At 48.0% G+C, this 21,386-nt stretch overlaps 1 protein-coding gene and 1 long non-coding RNA gene across 2 annotated transcripts in view; one reads left to right on the top strand and one right to left on the bottom strand.

Annotated features, from left to right (window-relative positions):
• The window catches only part of APCDD1L (APC down-regulated 1 like), a 57,989-nt gene extending 52,477 nt beyond the window's left edge, over positions 1–5,512 (bottom strand). The window contains exon 1 of the mRNA XM_002830468.5: positions 4,772–5,512. Coding sequence (XP_002830514.2) covers positions 4,772–4,820 — 49 coding nt within the window. The 5' untranslated portion in view covers positions 4,821–5,512. The remainder of the gene's footprint in view (positions 1–4,771) is intronic.
• Positions 5,513–5,568: 56 nt separating this feature from the next.
• Positions 5,569–21,386, top strand: part of LOC129052165 (uncharacterized) — a 59,920-nt gene continuing 44,102 nt past the window's right edge. Inside the window, exons 1-2 of the long non-coding RNA XR_008517041.2 lie at positions 5,569–5,851; positions 9,638–9,733. This is a non-coding gene — a long non-coding RNA (uncharacterized LOC129052165). The remainder of the gene's footprint in view (positions 5,852–9,637; positions 9,734–21,386) is intronic.

Genomic DNA, 21,386 nt, shown 5'->3' on the forward strand with positions numbered 1-21,386 from the left:
GGCCCCACAACCCTCCAGGAACCAGCCCCTGCCAACCCCTGACCTTGTCCACTGTCCACACCTTGGTCCCTTACTCTCTTTTCTTTTGCATCTAAGCTTTGCACATACTAGTCCTTCTGCCGGGAATTCTGTCTATTCTGCCTCCTCCTCATTCAGTTAGCCCCTCCCCTTTTTTCAAGTTCCAGGTTACATATCACCTTTTTAGGGAGGCCTTCTTGAACCTCCCAGCCTGGGCTAGATACCCCTAAAACTGCTTAGTAAGGTGCTCATCAATCTTGTAATTAGTTGCTCATTTAAGATTTAATTGCCCTATTTTCCATGAAGGTGGGGAGCTGTCTGATTGGTCCTTCTGTCTTCTGCACCTCACACCAGTGAGTGGCACATACACAGGAGGGCACACAATACACGTCCACTGAATTGAGACTCTGTCAGTGCCTCTCTGCTAGACAATTCTTCCTCTTTTTTTTTGTCTCGCTCTGTTGCCCAAGCTGGAGTGCATTGGCACAATCTTGGCCCACTGCAACATCCGCCTCCCGGGTTCAAGCAATTCTCCTGCCTCAGCCTCCCAAGTAGCTGGGATTACAGGTGCCTGACACCACGCCCAGCTAATTTTTTATTTTTAGTAGAGACAGAGTTTCACCATGTTGGTCAGGCTGGTCTTGAATTCCTGACCTCAGGTGATCTGCCCACTTCGACCTCCCAAAGTGCTGGGATTAAAGGTGTGAGCCACCATACCCGGCCCAATTCTTCCTTTTAGCAAGCTCACCCTACTCCAGCAGTGAGCGTTGTCATCATCCCCATTCTACAGATAAGGAAATTGATGATGGTAGCACTGGCAGCAGGGCTGGGGCAGAATGACAGGAGACAGCAGCAAGAAGGGTGGAGCCTGGCCCTGCATGGTGTCAGGGTTAAACCCAAACAATTATGAATTTTGTTGCTGTTGGTATCATTTTAATAGTCAAGGTGTTCTCATGGGGAAGAAAATACAGCACCTGCCAAAAGGAGACAGATGCTAAGTGACGTGTCCAAGCTCAAGCTGAAATGGCAACTTCCTGAGAGCAGGGGCCCTGACACTTTCTTCCCCAGGTCTGGGGACTTTAGAGCAGCATCTGACTCCCTGCAGGGACAGCACAGAGGGTTCACCAGGTTCTCAGTGCTAAGTCCTGGCCATATACCATCTTGTTGAACACTTCCAGCACTCCCTGAGGTCACAGCTATCACCATTCCCAACACACTGATTGGGCCACATGCCCAGGGAGGCTGTGTGGGTCCAGGTGACAGAACAGGAAAGTAACAAAGCCAGGGTGGGAACCAGGTCTGCCTAATTCCAAAACCACCTTCTGTGCCAACTTCAGAATTCACTTCCTTCTCAAGAGCCCCCCAACTCAGCTTAGCTGCCCTGAAGCTCAAACCAATGTTAATGGCTTCTCCTTCCCTTTGCATTGGGCTATTGATCTTCATTTTCCAGGCTGGTTTTGGCAGTGAACCACTGTATCTTGGAAGTTTTATCAGGGGCTCATTCTGGCTTTAAGCTTCATTAGCATAGTTAACTTCCAATACATTGCAAAAATATTTCTTCACATGTAGCTTCTAACTGCTTTGCCATCCAGATGGTTTTGAAATCAAGGAAGCTGCTGTATTTGCCTGGAGCTGGTTGTTTTGAATTTTAAGATTACAGCCTTGGTCAGAAGACAAGTGGCACAGCTGGCCACAATGATTCGTCTTCGAGGAGCACATCACACAGCAGCAAGAGGAAGTCTCCAATGATAATTTTTTTTGTTTGTTTTAAATCACTAATATGATTACGGGTCTCTATTCACTTTAGATTTTTGGATGAGTGTATTTAAGTAATTTTCTTCTTAGTTTTTATTCTGGGTTTCAAAGCAGAGCTCCATATCAACAACTAATTTATTATGGAATAGCCTGTGATTTTGACCTAGTTAATCTGACTCTAAATGATAACTTGCCATCGCAAAGTATATGGCGAGAGATAAAAGCAGAGCTGAAATTACAAAAAAAAAAATACAAGTGCGAAAAAAAAGCAGCAGCTATGGTTTCTCATTTTCCCCCTCCAGCATAAATTGTTGAGTAATGAGATTTTTAAAAGCCAGAAATTGCTGTGGAGTGAACCAACACTGGCAGCTGGAAAACTGGCACCAGACACATCTGGCCTGACAGGGTTTGAAGGAAGGTTCGCTGTAGTGGGCGACTACCCATACCGCAGCCTGGCTCCTGCGGCCACCATGCGGACATGTTCAGATACAAGAGGGAGGGAGAGCAAATGGGAAAAATCAACGTCCAAATTAGAAACTACCTAAGCTATGTTGTTTTTCTTGGGGCCCCACTGTGCCTTTGATTTCCTGATCGTTCAGAGCAAGAATAACAAAATCCGTCTAACCCAGTGATTTTGACAGATTCGTCTGAAAAGCTACCTGTTGGGTGTGATCTGTTCATACCAGTGATTGTCAACTGGGGGCCACTTTATCCCCTGGAGACATGTGGTCATATCTGGAGACATTTTCAGTTATCATAACTAGGAGGAGGTGCAACTGGCATCTGTAGGAAGAGGGCAGGGATGCTGCTAAGCACCCCAAAATGCATAGGATGGGCCCCTCATCCCCCACAAAGAATCATCTGGTGCCAAATGTCAACAGCGGCGAGGTTAAGAACCCCTAACGTGTGTACTTAATCTGAATTCCCTTTGTGGGGTGGCTGGTGTACCATTATACATATAGTTTCTGGAACCTGGAGACATGAAGTTCAGGCATGCCCAGCTCAGGCACCTAAATTATGTAAGTAGCTGAAGGATTAACTGGGTCCTGTTTCCTTTTACTAAAGCAAAAGGATCTCATCACCTGGTGATGTAGCCAGTGGTGAAAAGAGCTTTTCAAAGAAGGGTTCAGTGGAAAATAGTGCCCGTTGTAGAGCTGGGAGCTGCAGTGGCAGGCTGAACGGCATCCTCCCCCTGTCTGGTGGCTGTGTCTGAATTGAGGGCAGGCTGTGCCCCCCTCTCTCGTCAGCACCCCCCGGGCACTCTTGGCTTCTCTGCTGTTGAATCTGTCTGACTTGCTATGGTGAAAGGTCACCGAGGAGCTGGGCAGCAAGACTCCCCAAGAGCCAGCCACGGCTCTATACTCACAGTGATTTCATTGGAATGACGGGAAGCTTGGGCCTGCCAAAGACAACAGCCCTGTGCTGTGACTGAGACTGCAGGTTCCTGGGGCATGTGTCCCACCACTCTAGACTGTTCCATTCCCACTGGGTGCAACGGCCTGGAGGAGGCGGATGAGAGCAGACGGACGCCCGGTTTCCCCATCCTGTCCTCCCTATCTCAGTACTCAGCAGAGGCGCGCTTCCACAGCTGGCCCCTTGTCACCCTTTACAGTTCGCGTTTTCCTGCCCTTTCTAAAGAACCAGCAGGGCTGAGGTGGTCTATTTTCATGCTGATGATCAACTAACTCTGTGGCCAAGGACAGCTGTGTGACCTCTCGTTCCCAAACTGGCAGGGGAAGCGGCCCCTGGATGAATGTCCCTTTCGACAGGTGCATCTGCAACTCTTCAAACTGCGGAGGCACCCTCTCTTGACCCTCCTTCAGACCCCTGCCAGTTCTTCTCAAAACAGCTTGCTTAGAAATGTGGGGGCTGGGAAGAAAAGACTGTGATTGAAGAGCTCCTCGAGGTGACTTAGACTTTGCTCCTCGCCTATACATGGAGCAGAGCGTGCTCTGTGGGACTGCGCAGCCCCTCGTCACCCCGGGGTTCTCGGCTGCCATTCCCTGAACACGAGCTCAGTGCCAGGCAGCAAGTGGAGTGCCCCTCCTGCACGTGCTCTCGTAATCTTCACAATCATCCCAGACGGAGGAGGGGATTTTGTGAGCCCATTTGACAGGAAAGAAAGTCAAGGCTGAGAGAGCCGATGGCCATGCTTACCCAAAGCCAGATGGGTTGATACGATGTTGATCTGGGCTTCCCAGCCAGGTGGTCTAACTCCAGGGCCAGAATTCTTAGCCCTTCATAATGTGAGGGTGCTTGGGGATGAGCCCCCAACTGGGCACACTTCAACTGTGGTTACTGTCATTTTTGTCAGTGGTGACTGGGCCCCTGTGATGGCACACTCCAGTCAGCTGGCCTTTGTACAGTTTTGTCTACCCTACTCCCTACCACCACGAAGAGCCACCAGGGAACCCTTAGTCCTGGAGAAGGCATTGACTACTCTACCAGGGGTTCCTGAAGCCCCTTGGCTCCCTTCGTCAGGCCTATTGGGCACAACTCGAGCCTGGGGTCACTGTGCGCTTCCTAGCTTCTCCCCGAGTCCTGCTGCAGGACGAAGTCCCGATCCCGCACAGGTCAGGATTCCATGGGCAAAAACAACCCCAGTAACCTTGGTCTGCCTAGCCGGGCTTGTCCCGCACCATGGGGGTCTCAGTGGGCCTGGGATCCTCCTGCATCTTCTTGGAGGCCCCAGTCCCACTGGGCCCGGCACAAAGGGCAGCTCTGGGTACCTACAGGCCAGATCCCGACTGGCGCAGAGCGTGCAGGGGCCCTCACATTGCGCAGTGACACGACTCCCTCCCGCTGGGCCCAGGAAGCTCCTGGAGGCGCGCAGGTGCCGGCTAGGTGAGACTGGAGAAGGGCGAGCAGGGCGCAGCATAGCAGCCGCGTGCGCCGGGCCAGGGCCGTAGTCCCCAAGGGCCCTTAGGGGACATTAGACGGCGAGCTCTCTCCCTTCCGAACTCAGCCAGTTTGCCGGGTGGGGGAGGGTGGCACCTACCTCCCAAAAACACCAGGACGCAAGCGTAGGGGAGCATGGCTGCGGGCATCCCGTCGGGGCTGGCAGGACCGCCCGCCGGGCGCCGCCACGGTGCGCAAGGGGAGGCGCGGGCGCAGGGCTCTCGGACGGCTGCAGGCGCCGACGGCCAGGCTGGGGTCCTGCGAAGAAGTTGCGAGGGTCCTGCGCCCCGCTCGGCGCTCACACGCGCTCAGCCTTCCCGGCTGTTGATAGTTGTAAGCGGAGCTGCGCACTCATAGGTCCAACTCGCCAGAAGAGGTGGAGACAGCCCCCGGCGAGGCGCGCACACCCGCGCAGCGCGCACAGCCCCCTGGTGCAGCTCCTGCCATTCAGACCCCCAGCCCTCCCCCGGATGTCCGTCCCCTGGCCGTCGCCTTCCCCAAGGTCTTCGCAGTGGGCAAGGAGGCCTCCCCCAAGCTCTGGTCCCGGCCAAGCCAGAGCGATGCGCTCCTTGCGTCGAAGCGCACCCCTAGCCAGGCCGTTCCCTGGAAGGGCAAGCGGGGCGGGGAGTTCCTCTAAGCCCTGCCAGTCCTGGGACCCCTGAAGTTTCTATTCAGGTCTTCCAGCTACTCCTGGAAAAGTCGCGTCAACTTGGATCCCAGCAAACCCAGAAGCGCAGTGAAAGTGGCCAACCCGGTCGCCTAGAAGCCAGCCCTGGCGTCTGTCTGTAAATGAGGCCGTCACCCCCTCCCCACCACACCCAAACGCATCTAGGCAAAGTGTGGAGCCGACCAGGCGGGTTTTCCTCCTCCTCCCAACTCCTCCTCCTACCCCTCTCCCCCGCAAATCTCATCTGAGTGAGTCAGCTGAGGGTGGCAGCTCAGAGGCGAGGCAGCCGTGAGGCGGAGGACAGGCTGGGGGATCCCAAAGGGTCCGCTCCGGCCCCCACCCCAGGCACTGGGACTCTGGTGGCACCCTGGGTGGCAGGCAAGCCTTGAAGTCAAGTGCACGAGCCTTGGAAAGGAGGACCGGGAGAGTTATGGCATTTATGAATGAAGAAGAGAAAGAATCACTCGGAGGGGAAAAGTTAACTGGATTGTTCCCAACTGCATGGATCACCGGGTAACTGCAGTGGGACCGAGGGGGCGAGGCTGCGGGCTGGGGATGTGCGGTTTCCTTGTGTTGCCACAAACCCAGAGAGGCAGAGGAAGAAGATGGAAAGAAAAAGGAAAAAGGGAAAGAAAGTAAGAGGGGAGAGAGGGGAAAAGAGAGGATGAAGAGAGACAGAGAAGAGAGACCTGAGAGAGGGAGAGAAAGAAAGAGACAGAAAGAGAAATGAAAGTGAGGAAAAGGGGAAACAGGCAGAGAAAGAGAGAGAAAGGGGAGGGAAGAGAGAGGGAAAAGGAAGGAGGGAGTGAAATCAACAGAAAAAAAGAGAACCAGGAAGGAAGGGGGGGAGAGAGAGAGAAGAGAGAAGAGAGGAGAAGAGAGAAGAGAGAGAGAAGAGAGAAGAGAGAGAGAAGAGAGAAGAAGAGAGAAGACCGAGATGCGGTCTCCTTGGGGAAAGGTTTGGAGAACTGGGCCAGGCCCGTTTCCCGGGACTCACGAGTGAACAGTCCACCTGCCCCTCTGAAGCGTTTTATAGATTCATTTGTCCCACTTTTGTGGGCTGATCATCCCACAGGGGAGCAGGGGACACCACCTCACCTTTTGATTTCTTACCAGAAACTTGGCTGAGGCTTCCAGGAGCCACAAGAGCCCTTCAATCCACCCAGGGACCCCCGATGTGGGCCCACCAGCCGTCCTTAGCTTTCCTCCTCTCCAGAGGCAACAGGAAATAGAAAAAAGTCCAGAGCAAGGCCACAGCATGATCTTACGCAAATGGAAATGCGAGGAAAACGATCAATTTGCTTCCTGAAAATGACATTTTTTTTTTCTGGTTTCTATGAGACTCGAGGTGGCCCTGCTGAAACTGAAATCAGTATGAGCTTTCCCTGGCAGACAATGGCCATTGTCACATATTAAATTCTCATGAAAGGGATAACTTTGTGGGCAAGAGGAGACTTGTGCAGGGTGACTATTTATAATTGCATAATTGTGATTATTTGTGGCAATTATGTGTCTTTCAATGTAAAAAATTTACAATTATGGGTAGTTTAAAAACTACATGCTAAGGCCGGGCACCGTGGTGCACACCTGTAATCCCAGCTCTTTGGGAGAGCCAGGTGGGTGGATCACCTGAGGTCAGGAGTTCAAGAGCAGCCTGGCCAACATGGTGAAACCCCAGCTCTACTAAAAATACAAAAATTAGCTGGGCGTGGCGGCGGGCGTCTGTAATCCTAGCTACTCCAGTGGCTGAGGCAGGAGAATCACTTGAACCTGGGAGGCGGAGGTTGCAGTGAGCTGAGATCGTGCCATTGCACTCCAGCCTGTGTGACAAGAGTGAAACTCCATCTCAAAAAAAAAAAAAAAAAAAAAAAATTAAAACTACATGCTATTCTGGCCAAATCATTTGAGACTTCAGTCTCTGGGCTTTCTGGATGTGGGTATTTCAAAGTCCCAGGCGGCTGATGGGGGTTCAAGCATTAGTGGCTTTTTCTGGGGAGAATGGGTGTTACATTGATGTCCTACGTAGGGTCATAATTCAGTATTTTCAGAACTTATTGTACTGCTGTTAGAGGTATGAACTTTTCCACAAAGTATGGTGCTTGTGTATTAATAGTTGTATTGGCTTATTTATAAATGAGAGGATTTGCTGATAATTATTGAGACTGTGGCATGGGCCAGGCGCTAGGTGGGTTGAGTACTTTATATGCATGTACTTTATATCTGAACAAATTGACAAGAAGTGGGAATTATGGTCAGGCCATTTTACAAACTGGGGCAACCGAGTTCAGAGAGTTTGGACCACTGTCCTGAGGCCAGGCAGCTGGAAGGTGGCAGAACTCCCAGATCCCTGCTTCCAACCACCATGCTGTGTCTCCAGGACATGTCCTGTCTCACTGGGTTGTCTGCTCCTTTCCAAATCTGAGGACCCCAAAAGAGAAGGCCTGTTTTATGATAACGGCTTCTTTTCAAAGAGGTGTGTGAATAATGGAGGAAACACGACTCCAAAATACTTTTTCTCTTCAGCCTGGGCAACATGGCAAAACACCATCTCTACAAAAAATACAAAAATCCTCCAGGTGTAGTGGCACATGCCTGTGGTCCCAGCTACTCGGGAGGCTGAGGTGGGAGGATCTCTTGAGCCTGGGTGGTCGAGGCTGCAGTGAGCTATGATTGTGCCACTGCATTCCAGCCTGGCTGACAGAGCAAGACCTTGTCTCAAAAAAAACAAGTGCTTTTTCTAGATCCTAGCTAAACTCCAGCTGTTGGGGCTGAGAGTTACAGGTGGGCCCTGCGCCTGCTGCATCCTCACCCTTGCGATGGGGCGACACTTGGGAGGATGTGGGCAGCTGTAAAGGGCACTGGAGGCTGACAGATCCAGCGTTCCTCACTTTCCAGGTGAGGAAACAGAAGCACAATGCAGGTGAGCTGACCCTGTTGAGGTAACACAGATTTTACCCCACAAATAGAAAAAAAGCAAAGAAAATGGACAAATAGTGTTTGAACAAGACTCTCCTCAACTCACAAGGAGGTCAAACAAGAGCAAAAGAAGGAACAGAAGCTAAAACTCATTTATTGTCTTCAAACATATATTAACTTTTAATCAAAAAAAGAAAAAAGTTATGTTGTCCAGATCTTGCATTTTGCTCAAGGAAGGGTGATATACGCTTGGTTCCTGACCTCTTTCTTACTGAGTAATCGCTTGAGAGCTTTTGAAACGGCAGCAATCATAAGGCTGTTTTGAGGAGAAGCCTCAGCTCTGTGTTGGCCATGAGTCACGTCTGTGGGCATTATCGCATCTTGGCCTCCGTAGCTGGGCTTTCCTGGGCTGTTAACTGCAGGGGCCCTCGCTGGGTGGTCAGAGCTGCTGGGGGTGAGGTTTTGGGAGGATTCAGGGGGTCTTGCTGGGTGTGAGGGAAGCAGCCTCGAGTCAGATGTCCGTGAGTGGGAGCCAGCCTTCTTGCTCCATGTTTATCTCCCACACCACCCCTTCCCCCAGAATCAAAGTGCAGGGGGAATCAGGAGGAAAGTATTGCAGAGCAGGGCCTCTTTTCCTTCCCCCTCCCCTCCAAACGCCTACCTTTTCATCCTCGTCCCTGTTAAAAACACCATGGGATGATAAGATCACCCACAAAATCTTGCTATAAAATGGTCTGTTTCCTCTGCTTGTTATCAGGGGTATCTGATCAAAGAAATGGTGCCCAGGCCTGGTTATCTAATAACCAAATACACATCCAGGCAGCCTCCTAGGCCAAGAAAGGTAGGCGGGGGCAGCTCTGGATGAAGCAGGGGATAGGCCGGGGTGAGCTGGGCCCCTCTTGGTGACCATTTCTGCCTCCAGAGTGAGCATGCTGGCTCGGCCCAGAGTCAACCAGATCCTTACAACAACCTGCATGTTACAGACTAAGAAACTGAGGCAGGGAAACCAAGTCTCTGTCCTTCAGAAGTGCCTGGTGCAACCCTGAGCCTAGCACATGACTTGTGCATAGTAGGGGCATGCTACACGTTTGCTGAGTGAATTAATGAGAGAACAAATGAACTATCACAGAATGAGCACTGGGTTTATCAGAAGACCTGACTTCAAATCATAATGCTACCACTTAGCCACTCACCGTGGCCGGTGCTAGAGGGAGGCAAACTGGTTCCCGGGGCTCACCATGTAATGGGCACTCACTGTTGGGTGGGCATAGGTGCAGATAGCCCCTCCAGGTGAATGCCTTCTCATAGTTTGAGCCCTGAGTGCCTCCCCCTAGTCCTGGCCCTGCAATTCCCTTTGCATCTGTTTCTTCCTCTGTAAAATAGGATGAAGCTGTGCCACCCTGTAGGAATTAGAAGACCATGTCCAGGAATTGAGCACTGGGTGCAGGATCCAGTCTTCTCAGGCCCTGAATCCACATGGTGAGAAGTTGAAGGTCACACAGCTGGTATGCAATACAGCCTGGATGGAAACCTGGTCTGGGCTGGAAAGACTGGCTCCTCAGCCTGAACCTAAACTACCTAAGTCTTGAATGGCATCTTGTTCACCTGCCTCTGGGAAGGCAGGTTGTGGAAATACCTTGGGCTGTTTGGGAACTCACCCTCCAGCCCTTAAACCTGTATAGGTATTCTTGCTCTATCTGGCTATTGTGTGTATGGTGGGGGCTGGGGGATGATGGCATTGGAGGGCTTAACCTAGCACTTGGCACATAAATGTTAAGTGAATATATTTTGAATGAATGTATGAATTCGGTAGATGAATGGATGAGTGGGTGGGTGGGTGGATAAATGGATGGGTTCGTGGGTAGGTGGATAGATGTGTGAGTGGGTGAGTGGATGGGTGGATGGGCTAATGGGTGGATGGATGGGTGGGTAGATGGATGGATGAATGGGTGAATAGATGGATAGGTGGATGAAGAGCGAGATGGATGGATGGATGGATGGATGGATGAATAGATGAATGGGTGGATGGGTGGATAGGTGGGTGGATGGATGCATGGATGGGTGGGTGGATGAGCGGATGGGTGGTAAGTGGGTGAATGGGTTAATGGGTGGATGAGTGGGGGGGTGGATGGATAGCTGGATGGATGGGTGAATGGGTGGGTGGATGGATAGATGGATGGATGGGTGAATGGGTGGGTGGATGGATAGATGGATGGATGGGTGAATGGGTGGATGGATGGATAGATGGATGGATGGGTGAATGGGTGGGTGGATGGATAGATGGATGGATGGGTGAATGGGTGGGTGGATGGATAGATGGATGGATGGGTGAATGGGTGGGTGGATGGATAGATGGATGGATGAGTGAGTGGGTGAATGGAAGGGTAGGAGGATGGGTAGGTGGATGGGAGTGAGATGGATGGGTGGATGGATGAGTGGATGAGTGGGTGGATGGGTGGATGAATGGGTGGATGGGTCAGTGGGTGGATGAGTTGGTGGATTAATGGGTGGATGAGTGGGTGGGTAAATGGATAGATGGATGAATGGGTGGGCAGGTGGGTGAGTTAACGGGTGGATGGTTGAGTGAATGGGTGAGTAAATGGGTGGGTGGGTGGATGGGTGGATGAGTGAGTGGGTAGGTGGGTGGATAGGTGGGTGGGTTAATGAGTGAGTGAATGGATAGGTAGATGAGGGAGTGAGTGAGTGAGTGGGTGGGTGGATAGATGGGAGGGTGGATAGGTGTGTGGGTGGGTAGGTGGGTGGGTGGATAGGTGGGAGGGTGGATAGGTGGGTGGGTGGATAGGTGGGAGGGTGGATAGGTGGGGGGGCGGATAGGCGGGTGGGTGGGTGGGTGGGTGTATGGATAGGTGAATGGGTGAGTGGATGGATAGGTGACAGATGGGTAGGTGGGTGGGCTAATGAGTGGATGGGTGTGTGAGAGGGTGAGTGTATGGGTGGGTGGGTGGGTGGATAGATGGAAGGGTGGATAGGTGTGTGGGTGGATAGGTGGGAAGGTGGATGGGTGGGTGGATAAGTGGGAGGGTGGATAGTCAGGTGGGTGGATAGGTGGGTGGGTGGATAGGCAGGTGGGTGGGTGGATGGATAGGTGAATGGGTGAGTGGATAGATAGGTGATGGATGGGTAGGTGGGTGGGCTAATGAGTGGATGGGTGTGTGAAACGGTGAGTGTATGGGTGGGTGGGTGGGTGGATAGATGGGAGAGTGGATAGATGTGTGGGTGGATAGGTGGGAAGGTGGATGGGTGGGTGGATAGGTGGGAGGGTGGATAGGTGGGTAGGTGGATAGGTGGGAGGGTGGATAGGCAGATGGGTGGATAGGCAGGTGGGTGGGTGGGTAGGCAGGTGGGTGGGTGGGTGGATGGATAGGTGAATGGGTGAGTGGATAGATAAGTGATGGATGGGTAGGTGGGTGGGCTAATGAGTGGATGGGTGTGTGAGACGGTGAGTATAGGGGTGGGTGGGTGGGTGGATAGATAGGAGGGTGGATAGGTGTGTGGGTGGATAGGTGGGAAGATGGATAGGTGGGTGGGTGGATAGGTGGGAGGGTGGATAGGCAGGTGGGTGGGTGGATGGATAGGTGAATGGGTGAGTGCATGGATAGGTGATGGATGGGTAGATGGGTAGGCTAATGAGTGGATGGGTGTGTGAGAGGGTGAGTGTATGGGTGGGCGGGTGGATGGGTGGGTGGGTGGATGACTAACATTCCAGTTGCCATAATTGTTGCTCTGGGTGGTGCTCACACGGAATGGTTTGTTAATTTATTAGTAAAAATTCATTAATGTGTTAACTCAAGCTGTGGAGACACATCTTAATCCCTGCACTTAAGAGGTGCTTTCCCACAAAGGCGGAGCCTTGTGTTCTTCCTGTGAACAGCCATAGCACCAGCGTGACAGGCAGGTGCTGTTGAGCGAAGAGCAAATGCCTGCTCTTATGTGGCCAGCCTTCTTTGCCTGGGAGGTTTGGGGATTTGTTTTTGTTAAATTTCTGGGTCCCCAGCCCAGCTCATATCCCTCATTGATGCCAGGGCCACTCATAGCAGGCTGTGGAATGGCAGCTGAGCAGTTGGGTCTGGCACCAATAGCTTCATCAACATGACACCCAGACAGTCAGGTCCCTCTGGTCAAGGAGCTGACCGTTTGATGCTATGTAGACCCACCAGGGCTTGCAGACAGTCTGTAGAAAGAATGGGCTGGCCTGGTTCATTTTACTTGGGAGGCAAGAAAATTCAGCCTGAGCGAGGGCTTCTGTTGATGCAGGATGGAGGAGAGGCTGCCCTACTCATGGCAGAAGGAAGGCTTTGGGCGTCTAATGGGGCTCATGTCTTGGTGCCACCCTTCATGAGGTACATGACTTTGGGCCTGTGGGCGCAGCCTTCTGAGCTTTGTGTTGCTCATCTGCAAAGGGAGAATCCTCAGGTTTTGGGGAGAATGCAATGAGATGACACAAGTAAAGCCCTCAGCCTGGGGCCTGGTGGGCTGCAGGTCCTTGGTAAGAGGGCAGATGTCACCATTATTTCCGAGGGGACTGGGTAGGTTTGTGGATGAGTGGCTCACATCACCTAAGACCCCATGTTGGACTCAGCACTGCAGGGTGTTGGAGCTGGGAGGCCTCTGCAGACCAGGTCCGCTCATTTTCAAATGGCCTCTTGGGAGCCACCTAGAGAGGAGAGGACAAGGAAGGGAGGCAGAGAGGCCAGTCTCTGAGCCTTCTCCTCCCCCGTGTCATCTCAGGGTCACCATAGTGCTCTTCATGGGGTGGGAAGTGGTGGCCTTTAAGTGTCTATCAAATGTGAAGACTGCAAAGAGGGATCCATGGCTGTCGGAGCAATGAGATACGCGATGACATAGATCTGGAAAGCACATCTGAGCAAAAGAGCACACTCGTGTAAGCCTAGAACACAAACCTGCACGCAAGTGTTGCATGCATTTAACTTGTGTGTATCTAAGGCAATCCATCAGACATACTCCAGGGGATGTCTTTCAGGAGGAAGAAGGAAGAAAATGGGTGTGGAGATAGGAGGGGGGCAAAGGGAAAAATTTATACAATAAGAAAATAAGACAGATAAGGGTCCCAACATAGACCAACGTTGTTGGCGTGCCATGAACTCAGTAATGTTAAATGCAACTTTCTGTGTCTGCGGTCCAAAAAGTATGATAAGCAAAAGAGACTATGGAGAGACTGAGGCACAGCAAGGGGGAGGGGGATGGCCAAAATGGTGGTTGAGTGTCATCCAGACACTCAGGTCCCTCTGGCCGTGGCACTGACAGTCTGGAGTGATGTAGATCCACCAGGGCTTGCAGAAGAGCATGGTTCGGTCCCCATTCTCTGATGTCTGCTCGTGTGTGCAGAAGAGCTGCTTGGAGCAGGGTCTCACCTTTCCATACCCATCGGCCTCCCGCTCCCATCCATCAGCTGGGTCGCAAGAAAAGACAAAAGCTATCGTGACAGGTTCCTTGTTTTGAGAGGCTTTTGTCAAAGGGGGGAAAAAGAAAAGTTAGGGAACATGTGTGGCTTCAAATTATGTCAGTTATAAAGTTTATTGTTAGCCCCCAGTATAAAAATCAATATATGCTCCTCATATAGGATTTTAAAAGCACTAAGTTTATTATTTCTCTCTCATTGTAAAATTAACGTGGTCCTAATATGCTATTTGGAAAATACAAAGTGGAAAGAAGAAAAATGAAAGTCATGCATCGTCCTTCAACCCAGGGATAACTCCTGCTAACACTCGGATGGATGAATTTTACATATACATATAAATATTCTCATCTACAGTCAAATTGCCTTAATAAACCACTAATTCCTCAATTTCATCTTTTGGATTAATTTCCTAGCCTTTAAGGAACTGTTAGATGCAAGGCTACAGGTAGTAGGGGAGGGACACAAAAAAGAAATCTTATTTTTTGGCCAAAATATCCTGCATGTTGGATTTGCCTTCGTTTTGTTTTGTTTTGTTTTGCTTTGAGCCTTCCGCCTTGTTAGACAGCTGTTTGTACACTTTCCTCTGCTTTGGATTTCAGTCTGGAAGCAGCACATTGATTTTAAACAGAAATACCTTAAAAGAGGTGTCGTTTGGGGGCTTACAATCCCCCCACCATCAGCTTGCAAGTGGTTCTGTTCCGGCTGGCACGTTACACCGGTAAGAGGCTTGGTGTATCACCCAGGGAGCAGGTTAGCTAAATTCAAGGTGAACAGACGGCATTCTCTGTTTCTCTTCTGGCTGTCTGCCTAGTTTGGGGTCTTGGGGAATTGGAGAAGCAAAATTTGGGGGCGGGGATCTTACTAGTGCTCACAACACAACCCAAGCCTAAGACCTTATTTTTCCCTTCCTTCCCTCTTCTTTTTTTTTTCATTTTACAATTAACACTCAGGGTTTAGTCTCCACCCCTCCCTCTTGAAATGGAATTTTTATCTCTTGATTCATGCTACAAGATAAAATCCATGTTTATCCAGTTGCATGAATAATTGATAAGCTCTTTCCAACTTGCCAGAAGCAACTTAGCCATCTTGCCTTGTGGCCTGGAACCCCTGGCAATTTCCGGAGCACCAGCAAGAGACTTTTGCACAGTTTCTGCTTGGAGTCTACCGACTCTCTGTCTCAGAGGCGGGGGTTTATCTCTTGATCCTGATTCGTGAGTTACAGATTAGGCACTGAAGCTTCCAGCACCGGGGATGCGTAGGGCCTGGGGAGGGAAGGAGGTGCAAGTCAGAGTCCACTTAGATTTTCTGAACTCATGTCTGTGACAGGTGCAGACCTGGACTCCACTGGGAGCACCCCCGCCACCCCCTACCCAGGGCTGGCAGTTTCAGAGTTCACAGCATTAATTAACTCTAATCTGTTCCCTGATAGTTTAAAGCAGGCTCAAGATGTGAAAGCATTTTCCTTCCTGCTTATTTAATGGACTTAATGAGATAACAATGAGAATCTGTGTTTAGGCTCTGTAGCGCATTTGGCTCTCCCGCCATGTTTATATGATAAAAGGCAGTGGGCTGTTATTTATGCACTTAGCTGGGGTTTATTCTTTTTAAACAGGTCTGGACAGCTACTTGTTATATTTGGCTCACGCTAGCTTAAAAAAGGAATTTATGGACCTTACTGCAGAACTTCCCAATTCTTCAGGCCAGAGTTGGGGTGGTAGTGAAGTTGCAAACTGCCCCTAAGAAAAAAGGTTAACAAGATATTGTTCCTTCCACCCCTGGCCTCCCGTTGGTTCCCCCGCCCCAAGAGCCTTCCCACCAGGCTTCAGGGTGACAAACGCTTGGATTTGATGGGGCTGAGATTTGCTTGTGCCTTTGTTGACAGCAGGGCACTTGTATTGAAACTTGTTGAAAGGAGCTAGCTTCGAAGACTCCTCCAAGACTCTACACCACAGGGGGAAGCAGGACTTTGATTTAAGATACTCACATCTATCAACCACAGGCATTCATTCAGTTTTCTCTTTCATTTGGGGAAGGAAGGGAGAAAATGAATCAGAGGCTGATTTTTTTTTGTGGTCCGTTTTCCCCAAGCTCCAGGAAATTAAGAAACATGACATTAGTTTTAGCAAACAATTTAAACAAAGTAAAAGCAGATCTCCCACCAAAGGCCAAGGACCGTGAGGGGTGTGAGTGCCCCTGGCCCTTTCTGTGGACTCTGCGGGTCGTGGAGGAGCCATGAAGCAGGAAGAGAGCTTGGGTGATACAGGATGGTGTGCGTGACAGGCCTCCCTGTGTCTTCTTTGCTACCATATTTATCATAGCTTAGATGTTTGTGGCCTGGTGGTGCCAAAGGTGAACAGAAAGCATTTTTGGGGCGCCATGGCCCAGACCTTAGCCTGGATGTTGTGGGAAGCCGGTGGGTGTCTGCATGCGTTGGCGAGAACCAGTGGGCATCTCCTTGGAAGCCAGTCCTCAAGGTGGCTCTGGATGGCCCACTCCTGCATCTCACCAAATCCACAGGGTCCAGCTGTGCCTCCAGGGCTGCGTGGCTTATTGAAAAAGAGAGTGTATGGTGGATTTCAATATCTATATTCTACAAAAAATGTAAAAGGGGCAGGAGACGGGAACAAAGAAACCAGTGCTGGTGATCCTGTCCCCACAGTAAGGTCTGCTGTAGTGTGGACATGGGACAGGGGCCAGGCCCTGCTGCTCCCTGGGGGAACACAGGTCCGTGGGGGTGGCTCACCATCATGTATGATTTTGATGTTTGTACATTTGTTGTACCACATGAACCAGTCTTGGACGGCTGTTCTGAGTAAATGGGATGATGTGGGTAAAGCCCCCAAGACCAGAGCCTGGCACAGGGCCAGGCTGGATAATGCTGACTCGTGGTGATGAGGGGAAGGAGGAGGCAGGATGCCATGGGTGAGGATTCCAGGCTCCAGTGCTGCTGAACCACCATCCACCAGTATGATCTCAGCAAGCCTCTCTCCATCTGGACCCAGATGGTTCACCCATTCAACATCCCGGGCACATTGAAGGGAGATGAACAGTGTCCAGCATGGTCTTCAGCTGTGAGAAGCCATACACTCTCCTTTTCAACCCTACAACTTTCCGTCGTCTCGGGTGCAGGTTTCTTTCCTCTCTTTTTACTTATTACAAGGTAAAATACAGTCTTATTACAGAAAACTAGAAACCAGAAAAGCCCATCACACAGTCATTCATTCAACAAATGCCTATTGGGAAGGGTGGGGGATGAGCCCCTGGTGGAAATGGGGTGAAGCCGTGGACTTTCTCTGGGTGTGATGAAGGCTGACGGAGGGCTTTGAGCATCCTCAAGATTCAGAAGTCTGTTCTCAGTCATCAGCAGCTGTACCAGGAGAGGAAGAACCTCTGAAGTGTTCTTACTCCAAAAGCCAGTGAAAGTGCAGATTTCCTGAGGAGTGAAGCTTAGGGCCCTGCCAGGCAGTGATGCTTTCTCAACTTTGGGGGCAGTAAAATGTACAGACTCCGGGGAAGGAGACCAGGAAGGAGGCTGCAAAGTGTGCATGCTCTGGGAAGGGGGCAGGGAAGGCTAGCAAAAAGCTGTTGGGGACCTAGCCAGGCTGCTTCCCTTGGAGGCCCAGCCTGAGGTGTGGTGTTTCCCACCAGAGATGGCAGAAATGATTTCAGGTGCTATGTAGATAAGCCACGAACTATCATTGAATCTTTTCTTGGTTGTATTGTGAAAGAAAAAGTCTCTGTTGGGTGCTGGTGTATCTTCAACACCACTTAACGCTTGTCAAGCTCTCCTTTACTGAGGTAAAGCAGTCCTCAGGCTCAGAGCTTGTGACCAGGGAGCAGTATCTAGCCAAAATTTTATTTTGATGCTTTGTTTTCATTGTCTTTAAAACAAAAGATGGTTATCTTCCATTTGCCATGAAAGATACTGCTTCCCATTTCTGTTTTTTACCCATTTTTCATTAAGGTATAATTTGCATGCAGTAAAGTCTAGTCTTTTCAGTGTACAGTTCTGTGGAATTTCGATAAATGTATCCAGTGTGCAACCATCACATCATGATATAGAAGGGTTCCTTCACCCCTAAATCCTTCCTTGGGGATGACAACCTCTCTTCACCCTTAGTCCTTTGCAACTAATAATCTGTTTTCTTTTCCTATAGTTTTGTCTTTTCTAGCATGTCCCATAAATGGAATCTCATAGCACGTAGCCTTTTGAGTCTTGTTTCTCTCACTTAGCAGAATGCATCTGATATCCATTCACGTTGTGCCTGCATCAGTAGTTCATTCATTTTTAATAATGAGTGGTGTTCAGCTGTAGGGCTACACTATAATTTGTAGAGGGACATTAGGATTGTTTCCAGATTTGGCAGTTACAAATAAAGCCCCTATAAACATTAACGTAAAAGTTTTTCATGAGCATGGGTTTTCATTTCTCTTGGGTAAGTACCGATAAGTAGGATTGCTATGTTGTCTAACACATGCATGTTTAACTTTGTAAGAAACAGCCAAGCTGTTTTTTGGAGTGGCTATACTATTTTGCATTCCTACCAGCAATGTATGAGAGTTCCAGGTGCTCCATATCCTCATCAGCACTTGATGTTGTCAGATTTTTTTTTGTTTTTGTTAGTCTAATGGGTGTGTACTAGTATCTCATTGTGGTTTTAGTTTGTATTTTCCTGACGACTAATGATGTTTAACACCTTTTTATGGGCTTATTTGAAATCACTATATTTTCTTTGTTGAAGATTTCAAATCTTTTGCCCATTTTAAAATTTGAATTGTTTGTGTTTTATTATTGAACTTATTATTGAGTATTTACATATTCTGGATACAAGTTCTTTTCTAAATATGTTATTAGCAAATTATTCTGGTAGCTTTCTTATTAATTTTCTTATTGATGTCTCTTGGAGATTGTATTAATTAGTCTGTTCTCATGCTGCTGATAAAGACATACCTGAGACTGAGTAATTTATAAAGGAAAGAGGTTTAATTGACTCACAGTTCAGCATGGCTGGGGGAGCCTCAGGAAATGTACAATCATGGAGGAAGGGGAAGCAAATATGTCTTTCTTCACATGGCAGCAGGAAGGAGAAATGCCAAGGAAAAGGGGGAAAAGCCCCTTATAAAACCATCAGGTCTCGTGAGAACTCACTCACTATCACAAGAACAGCAGCATGGAGGTAACTGCCCCCATGATTCAATTACCTCCCACCAGATCCTTCCCATGACATGTGGAGATTTTGGGAACTACACTTCAAGATGAGATTTGGGTGGGAACACAGCCAAACCATATCAGAGATCATAGGTTGTTAATTTTGATCAAGTATAATTTATCAGTTTTTTCTTTTGTGGATTATATTTTTGGGGCCATATCTGAGAAATATTTACTTAATCTAGGGTCACAAAGATTACCTTCTATGTTTTCTCCCGAAGGTTTTATAGTTTAAAGTTTTACATTGAAGTCTATTATCTATTTTGAGCTAATATTTTGATATAGTATGATATATGAATGGAGGTTCATTTTAAAAATAAATATCCAATTATTCCAACACTATTGGTTGAGAAGACTACTTTTTCTCTAATTGCTTTTGCAACTGTGTCCTACATCAATTGACCCTCTCTGTATAGGCCTGTATCTGGACTTTATAGTCTGTTCTGTTGGTCTATATGTCTGCCCTTACTCTAATTCCACATTCTCTTGAATATCTTACCTTTGTACTAAATCAGGTAGGGTGACTTTTTTTAAAATATATTCTTCTGGCCAGCTGTGGTGGGTCACATCTGTAATCCCAGCACTCTGGGAGGCCAAGGTGGGAGAACTGGTTGAGGCCAGGACTTCGCGAACAGCCTGGGCATCATAGGGAGACCCCCATCTCTACAAAAAATAATTTTTTAAAAATTAACTGAGCATGGTGACATAGGTCTGTAGTCCCAGCTACTTAAAGGGCTGAGGTGGGAGGATTGTTTGAGCCCAGGAGTTTGGGGCTGCAGTGAGCTATGATTGTGCTACTGGATTCCAGCCTGGGCAACAGAGTAAGACCTTGTCTCCAAAAAATATTTTATATATAAATATATATATATTTCTATTCTAACTTTATTCTTCTTTTTCAAGATCACTTTGGTTATTTTTTCTTTGTCTTTTCATAAAAATTTTAGAATCTGCTTGTTGATTTCTACAAAAAAATTCTGCATTATTTTTAAGGCAGGGTCTTGCTTTGCTGCCAGGCTGGAGTGCAGTGGCATGATCATGGCTTACAGCAGCTTTGACCTCCTGGGCTCAAGGGATCCTCCTGCCTCAGCCTCCCAAAGTGCTGGGGTTACATATGTGAGCCACCAGATCCAGCCCCCCATGGGTTTTGATTAGAATTATGCTGACTGTATAAATCAGTTTGGAAGAATTCACATCTTCACAATATTTTCTTTGTCAACATGGCATGTCTTTCCATTTATTTAGGTCTTTGATTTCCTTTATCATTGTTTTTTTGGTTTTCAGCATATAGAGCTTGCATGTCTCTTATAAGATCCATACCTAAGTATTTTATAGGTTTCGGTGCCATTGTAAGTGGTATCTTAAAAAATTTCAATTTTCATTGCCAAGTATACAGAAATACAATTAATTTTTGAATATGGATCTTATTAATGTGAGCTTGCCAAACTCACTTTTTAGTTTTAGTAGCTTTTTAATAGACTATTTGAAATTTATATGTAGATTATCATGTCATCTAGCAATAGAGTTTGAATAATTTCTATTGACCTATCCTCAGGTTAGTTGATTCTTTTCTTACCTTTGTTGAGTTTACTAATGAGTCTATCAAAATTATTCTTTATCTGTGTGAGTGTTGTTTTTACTTCCAGCATTTTCAATTGATTTTTTTCTTATAGTTTCATTCCTCTGCTGAAATTATGCATGTGATAATTCATGATGTTCTCATTTCCAGTAGAGTCTGTAACATATTATTCATAGTTATTTTAAATTTCTATCCATTGTGTTTCTACCTTTCCAATGTGGATGTCTTTTTTCCCTTGCCTTATTGTACTGATACAGTATTAGACAGGAGGAATGAGAGCTAATATCATCCCTTGTTCTCAATCTTAGGGGAAAAGCATTGTCTTTCACTATTATGTATGACATTAGAGTTGTACGTTTTCTTGTAATGTCCTTTATCAGGTTGAGATTGTTCCCCTCTAGTCTTTGTTTCCTGAGATTTTTTTTATCATGAATATGTGTTTAGAAAATGCTTTTTCTGTATCTCTTCTGATGATTATTTGATTTTTAGTCTTCAGTTTGATGATATTACATTGAATATTGATATTACAGTGAGTTACATTGATTGAGTTTTTTGAATGTCAAACTATCCTTGCATTCTTTAAATAAACTCCAGTTGGCTGTAGTGTACTATCCTTTTTATATATACTTTTTATTTGCCTGCATTTTGTTAAGGATATTATTTATATTCATGAGGATTATTGGTCTGTAGTTTTCTTTTATTATAATGTATTTGTCTGGTTTAGATATCAGGGTTACACTGATCCCATAAAATTAGTTGGGACATGCACCCTCCTTTTTTTGTATTCTGGGAGAAATTGTGTAAAATTGATATTATTTCTTTCTTAAAGATTCAGTAGAAATAACCAGTGGAGCCATTTGGGCCTGGAGTTGGTTTTTTTTTTCCTTCCTTCCTTCCTCTTCCTTCC

The sequence above is a fragment of the Pongo abelii genome, chromosome 21 (assembly GCF_028885655.2).
Source record: "Pongo abelii isolate AG06213 chromosome 21, NHGRI_mPonAbe1-v2.0_pri, whole genome shotgun sequence".
Lineage (NCBI taxonomy): Eukaryota > Metazoa > Chordata > Mammalia > Primates > Hominidae > Pongo > Pongo abelii.